Source organism: Hippocampus comes, unplaced genomic scaffold (assembly GCF_001891065.2).
Source record: "Hippocampus comes isolate QL1 unplaced genomic scaffold, H_comes_QL1_v1.1 scaffold381, whole genome shotgun sequence".
NCBI classification, from domain to species: domain Eukaryota; kingdom Metazoa; phylum Chordata; class Actinopteri; order Syngnathiformes; family Syngnathidae; genus Hippocampus; species Hippocampus comes.
Window position 1 is genome coordinate 929,765 of NW_017805016.1, and position 7,030 is coordinate 936,794.

At 39.0% G+C, this 7,030-nt stretch overlaps 1 protein-coding gene across 2 annotated transcripts; it reads left to right on the forward strand.

Annotated features, from left to right (window-relative positions):
- Nucleotides 1-57: 57 nt before the first annotated feature.
- dnajc4 (DnaJ (Hsp40) homolog, subfamily C, member 4) lies at nucleotides 58-6,715 on the forward strand. 2 transcript variants are annotated; one of them, XM_019863375.1, is made up of 9 exons: nucleotides 58-150; nucleotides 477-549; nucleotides 1,015-1,130; nucleotides 2,011-2,101; nucleotides 2,683-2,873; nucleotides 3,561-3,731; nucleotides 4,620-4,706; nucleotides 5,481-5,588; nucleotides 5,662-6,715. In XM_019863375.1, the coding sequence occupies exons 3-8, from the start codon at nucleotides 1,039-1,041 to the stop codon at nucleotides 5,572-5,574; spliced, it is 726 nt and encodes a 241-aa protein (XP_019718934.1). In that variant the 5' UTR covers nucleotides 58-150; nucleotides 477-549; nucleotides 1,015-1,038; the 3' UTR covers nucleotides 5,575-5,588; nucleotides 5,662-6,715. The 2 variants fall into 2 exon arrangements, with proteins under 2 accessions (XP_019718934.1, XP_019718933.1); XM_019863374.1 differs by having other exon boundaries at nucleotides 5,481-6,715.
- Nucleotides 6,716-7,030: the final 315 nt, after the last annotated feature.

Here is a 7,030-nt window from a genome sequence, read left to right on the forward strand (position 1 = left end):
TGGTTAACTTTGGATTTCTTGTTCTGAGTACGCAAAGGGATATTTTATTGTGAAAGTACATATTTCCGAATTCCGGGTTTGAAATCCCTGATTTTGAGTTTATGCAACTCCGCCAAGAAGAACATTGGGTTATGAACCTCAGTCATTTCGGTATACCCGTTTTCTGCTACAATTACCGCGCATTTATTAAAACTTTAAAGTAATTCCTTGTCTTCTCCAACTCGTATTTACTCACAACGCTTGGTGCCTTGTCATTCTCGAATGTTAGCATGTTATGAACAGCACAGAAGGGTGTGCGAATCCTTGCAGCTAACACTAACGAGCTTGAGTGGTGAGATAAAAAAGGTCGTGGTACTAAGACCGTGGTAAAAGATTCACAATTTATTAACTGCGCACAGTTAACAATCTTAAATGTCTTTTTTTTTTTGCTAGTTACTTTTGCTGTTTTAATTTAACGGCATTGTTGTGGTTCTCAGGCGTCATCATACGTCATCGAATGAGGGGCAATTGCAGACATCATCAGTTTGTGCTTTTCTCATGTAACCAAAGGTACTGTACTTTAGAAAAAGAATAAGTTACTCAAGTTCAATTACTTAAACGTTAAATTAAACTAGATTAACAACAAAGAAAAGCGATCAACTGTAACTTTATGCACAGTTGGACATTTAATTCATTGATTCTTTTGTGTATAAATATATGCAATAAATGCATACACTTTGTTTTTCTTCTTTCTTCTTTCTACCCACAATCTTGCTGCTGTAGACTGTAAATTTCCCCAATGTGGGACAAATAAAGGATATCTTCTCTTATCTTATCTTACAACTATAGAGAACCTGCGTACACTTTAAGAATCATTGCATAAGACTATCCAAGTGTGTTTAATGTTTTAGTCAGTGGATGTATACTTGGGTAAATATCTACAGTTGAACGTTTTCATACATGTTTTATGACAGTTTCAGCCTAGTTGTGACATGAGCAATGGAGCTGTTAACCCATGTGCTTTGGTTTGCAAAGGCATTACGGCAGTTGTCTTTGGCCATGCAGCTAGAGGTGCAGCTGCGTCTCTGCCAGAGTTGCCTTGTGTGCTACAAGAGTGGACTGCGTCTGTTATCCTGGAGTGCCGCACAAAGGTAATCTATAAATAAAACCTCTGTGCTCCACCTTTTTGGTCAACATGCTCTTTGCTTTGGATACACACATGTCATGTAAGCAACATGAGACAGCCGCAAATTCAAAAGATGCCCCACCCCGCGCATGAGCTGTTGGTGCTCACATCCTAATGCATGAACCCAGTACTGCATCATGAAACGGTTTCATTTGTGAGGGCCTGTCACTGTACTTTTGTGTAATGTCACACCCGCCAACAACATAAATTTTAGCGCTGTATCATCCATTTTGCCTTTACACTTCATGTACAAAATATAAAAATGCTGAGTATTAACACATTGTTTATATTCTTCAACTGGATTCAAGCCGTTTACTGCCACGGACGAATATATTCGTCAAGTACATTTTTCAACAAATTCATGTTTGTAAAACACTAATTACTACCAGATCCCTGTAGCTGGCAGCATTGCATCTCTTTGGATTTGAGGTCAGCGCAGCTTTTGAGCCAACTGTACTGGCAAACATCCATCCATTCATTTTCTGTGACGCTTGTCCTCATTAGGGTAGCGAGCGAGATGCAGCGCCGCTGACTTTGACCGAGAGAAGCAGGGTTACACCCTTGGCTGGTCAACAGCCCATCATAGGCCCTTATAGACAAACAAACATTCAAGATCACATTCACAACTCTGGACAATTTAGAGTCTTCAGTGAAGCTAACGCGTATATTTTGGGGAATTGGGTGGAAGCCCAGGACCACTCGACTGTGACGTGGATGTGCGAACCGCTAGCCTGCCATGCTGCCCAATAGCAGGCACACAATGTGTCATGTTAATCCAACACTCTTTATGTTCATCAATTGTGTTTTTATCCTGTGCTGCGCTCTGTGTTCTCTTGTCAAATCAGAAAAGGTGCCAACTACTATGACCTGCTGGGAGTCAAATCTGATGCAACCCTGGAGGAAATTAAAAATGCCTTTTTTGACAAATCTAAAAAGGTAATCTTGTTTTTGTTTTTTTCTTACAAAATTGTATACGTTTTTTAAACAAAGAAAACTGTTTTATATTTTGCATTTATAATAATCTGATGTTGATGTGCCAAAATGCTATCACATTGTATCCTGTAACTAATTCAGAAAAAAATCAAATTGGCCTAAAAATATTCTACTTGTATATCGAAGATATCAGACTTTTTTTCTTGACAATAATGAAGTACTCTCGTAATATTCCATTTTTAAATCTAAATAATATCCTGCTTTCATCACTGACTGTTACAACTTTATTTTCGACCGTCATATAGAAATTGTATTAATTAAATCTTGAAATATAAATCTTTTTTAACATCCCATTTTGTTTTCTTCAAGTTAGGACTTTATTCTTGAAGACGTACATCTTTATCTCGCAACAGTTTTTTTTTTAAGGAGTCTGGTGAAAATGTCTCACCACAAGATGGCAGTCATACTCTAGCGTCAAGAAGTGTATTTCTCAGCCAGGGCTCGTAGTATAAACCAAAACCGTGAAAGCTTGACATATACCATCCATATTTCTAGTATGTACTGACCGCGATGATAATGTGCAGCTGCACCCAGACAGTGACCCCTCCAACCCAGCGCTGCACAGCCAGTTTGTGGAGCTGAACGAGGCCTACCGCGTGCTGAGCAAGGAGCTCAGCAGGAAGGAGTATGATGTCAAAATCAGACGTTTCTATAGCAGAGGAGGAAGAGGCCCGGCCTCCAGCTCAGCCTTTAGTCACACCAGCTATGGGACCAGGTGATGCCATTTTGTTGTTACGAATAGTTTTTCCAAGGACCCCCTCATGATCTCAACGCTAATCAAACATCTCTACGAATATGTTCCTACTAAATGCCACAGGAATTAAAAAGTTCCACTATATCACGTGGAATAGTGGTAATGTTATGAAAACATAATAAAAAAAAAGGCTTGCAATGTTCAACATGAAGTTGTTTTTGGAAGACAAAAATGCTCTTTGCAGGAATTAAGATGTACTTTGTCAGGATTAAAAAGTCCTATTGTTCGAGTATAAAGTCATTACTGTATGTTTTACGATAAAGTTGTAATATGATATCAAAGAAGAAAATTATATTTTGACAAAACACGATGTCTCAAATGCATATGAAAAAAAAAACACCCTAAATGAATTAAACCTAATAGCAACACCAAGATATCTATTTATTTGTAGTAGCCTTATAGCCAGTCCTGAGTAATTTTGGTTAGAACAAGGCTTTCATAAATATTTTGTGATGTTCTTTTTCCCCTCAGGACATGTTGCAATACGATTTTTTTGATCCCCGGAATCCGACAACAGCATACTGCATTACTCAGCGTTCTGACTGTAAACTCCAACAGATTGAAACCGTCACGGCCCGATTGTATTCACAATTTCAAACAAGCTTGTCATCACAATGCCCATTCTCCGTTGTTTACCTTTTACCACAGCGACACGACGGTGCAGGACAACGCACGTTACTGGGAGCAAATGTATCAGTCCCACACCCAGGAGATGTCCGCGGAGGAAAGGGAGAGGAGGCGCAGGAGGAACTTCCACTTGGTTGGCTACTGCTTCCTCACCATGGCTCTCGGTATCGGAGCACACTTCGTCTTCTTCAGGTGAAACTCCCGGTTGTCTTTGATTTCATTTCACGGGCTGTCTGCCCTGCGATCGCAGGTGGCAAATCCAACCTTCCCCGTCACATTTTTAAAAATTAGCCATAAAAATGGTAATAACCACAAGCAGGGGTAATAATGTGATATAGTGTGTGATTATTAGGCTTGTCACACCGAACATATCAGGTCAGGGACACAAATTGTAACTGCCTCACCATATCGCCAAATGACTTGTCCATAATCAAACAGTTCAGTATCTGGCTTTCCTAAAATCAAAAGATTAAAGCTATTGATGTTTCTTTTTAACCCTTTCATGCACAAATAATGATAAGCTACATCAGGATTTTTTTTCTCAAGTGTTCTAATTAGTCTTTAGGCAAGAAAAAAAATAATGGAAGTGGATGGCACCACACATAAGGGTCCATAGTAGTGGTTGATGCACAACTGTGACATTAAGATTTATTAATATAAGATCAAACAACATTTGAATAGCTGTCCACTCTAGTAACTGCTGTCCCTGAAAGGGTTAAATGCCATTAAATCTGTTTGGTTTGGATGGTGTTCCCTTAATGTGAACCGAATCATGAAGTTAAAAACTAAGATGCTGTGATTTTGGCACACCCTCCGTTACACCCCTGTCAATTATACATTTATGTAGTATCGTCATAAGCGGACCGCTGAGGGTTACCATAGCTCCACTGTGGTTTGCAGTGAAACAAGTTTGATACCCCGGCTTAGATGATCCCAGATGTTCCCAACAATTTTCACAAAAGTCAGCATCTTGATGGGATGGAACCTTCCTGAATGTCCTGGGTTTGTATCATTAGAATTTCTGCTGATCTTGGAGATTTTTGAAGAACGTGTCAGCTTGACTTTAGTGAACTGTTGCAGGAAGCTGGAAGAGGTTCACAACAACTTCATGGACGAAAAGGATCGAGTCATCACGGAAATTTACAATGAATCCAAAGAGAGGGCCAGGTTGGTCACGCCTTCCTTTTTAAACTCATTTGAGTTTTTGTGTTCAGGGTATGTTTTTCAGATCTGTCTCCTACTTGACAATATTTGTCGCTTTGCTTTGCTCACGCTGCCCACACTGCCCACAAATGACTTTTTTTTTTCTCCTGAAGATCTGTTATGGGCACAAGTCACAGACATATTGCTAAGCTAATAACAAGCCCGCAATTCATACAGTATGTGGAAAAATGTTGAGTGTTGCATATTGGGTATTTAAAATCACTACATAGCTTTGCCTTCAAGTCATCCAGCTAAATGCCAACACATCATAATGATCATCACACAAGGGATAATGAATAGCATCAGTGTCACTGCAATTATAAACCTTTGAACGCCTGTAGGCGCAACACATGTAGACAGGCAGTAATATTAAATACTCACAGGCACATATTCTTTCTGAGACCGACTCCATGCACAGCATAATCATATGTCTGTATAAAGCTGCCATGAACAGGATCACTCAAAAACTGTCTAATTTCTTTATATTGTATGTAATTTTGCATTACTGTATGTTTCATGACATACACTATTCGCGAAAACAAATCACAAACGTTTTTTTGGGGGTAGGCGCTGCTGGAACAGATTCATGGCATTTCCATTCATTTCAATGGGGAAAGTGATTTGAGATTTTAAAGATTTTTAGTGACAAGCATTGTCATGAAATGAAAGAAAGTAGTATCTGAAGGATCAAATTGGCTATAATTCATTTTGTGTTTTTTTTTCCTTTTTTTATTACAGGGTAAACGGTTTCAAGAAACAGACAGAAATCTTGCGGCAGAAACATGCAGAGTTTTTGGAGAAATACAAAACACGCAACGGTGGAGAGAAATAGGAAACTTCACTCAGCTGGGAGTTTGGTTTTAGAATTTTATTTAAAATTTAGCCTTCACTTAAAAGTGTTTTTTTTCCCCCCATAAAGAGGAGCCAGACTGGACTGACTTGAATGGCCATCATCAACGTGGATGCTAACTGATATTCATCATTGATGATGTCAGGAAAAAGGACGCCGCTCGACAAATACTCGGAGCAAAAATGGAACAAAAATCACGAAGCTGAGTGGCAAAATAGACCGACTATTGTACTAACGACAAAAGTGTATCATTAAATTGGTTACGTCCGGTTCAACACACGTCATTCGCCTTTTTGTAGGCAGAGTGTCATTTGACTTCATTTCCTTCCCATGTATGTGGCGTGATGTGAGTTTGAATCATTGGTGGTTACACCCTTGCCTCTCAGAAGACAGGAACCTGTGTGCCGTTTCTTCTCGTAATGTGGCGAACCGCAGGGACATCTTATGGTTGCTGTCTTAAAGGACAATTAAAGGGCATGGGATGCCCCAACGGCTAGCCGCATTACAACAAGAAACGGTAGTGCCTTTATGTAACTCCACACAAGTTCCTGTCTTGTGACGACGCATTTGGAGCTACAAACCAAATGTGACCTCATGAGTTTAGAATCCATTTCACACGCGAATAATGCCTTCCTGTTCTATTTAGATAATTAAAAAATAGTTGCAAAGAGGAATTGGGTTTATTATTTTTGTGATTGAATATGGACGCGGATGGACTCCCAGATGTTTGAATCAGTTTGGGTTCTTAAAGGGGAATTAAGCAGCCCCCCCCCAAAAAATTTAAAATATGTACTTTGTATGTGCCAGCACCCATCAAAACACAACAATCTGATCAAAATTTCGTTTGTGGAATACGAATTAAAACGGAATCATCCACCAATTTTCATTGATCTCAGGAGCCGCCATGTTGGGAAATGTCATCCTCAGCTGTCAAACATAATTAACGTCATAGGTTCACTGTTAAGTGTTACTTCCACTTTATGTGGAACGTCACGTGACCAAACCCGGAAAACAACTAAGCAGACTGCTTGTGCAAGCTGACAATAATAACATTTTCGCAAGTTCAAATAGTTCAAATGATCATGTCGTGAACCCGTAATGAAAATAAACATGCCAAGCAGAATTTAGACTTTTCTACAAATATATATTTTTTTGCTTGTCTGACACTGCAAACTTTGAAACAATCAAAACAGCACTGAGAAAGAGCTTTTGATGGCAAAATTATAATGAATTCAAAACTCTATATTATATTTAGAAATATATTTAATAGTTTAACCTCAATGACTTTTATACATGATGTTCGCCATTCACTGCACCCCACAAGCGGTACACATATGCTGTTCAAGTGTGAGATGCCTAAACTTGTCCAACTTCTGATGCGTTGGCATTTCTTTATCTCATGGCATGGTCTTTTTTTTTTTTTTTTTTTTTTTTTTTT

What these genes read in the sequence shown, in the direction of transcription:
- dnajc4 (XM_019863374.1), top strand. Translation starts at nt 1,039, where the DNA reads ATGCAGCTAGAGGTGCAGCTGCGTCTCTGCCAGAGTTGCCTTGTGTGC. An exon ending in TTTTTGACAAATCTAAAAAG is followed by an intron (nt 2,102 to 2,682) that starts GTAATCTTGTTT and finishes GATAATGTGCAG; the next exon opens with CTGCACCCAGACAGTGACCC. An exon ending in CACACCAGCTATGGGACCAG is followed by an intron (nt 2,874 to 3,560) that starts GTGATGCCATTT and finishes CTTTTACCACAG; the next exon opens with CGACACGACGGTGCAGGACA.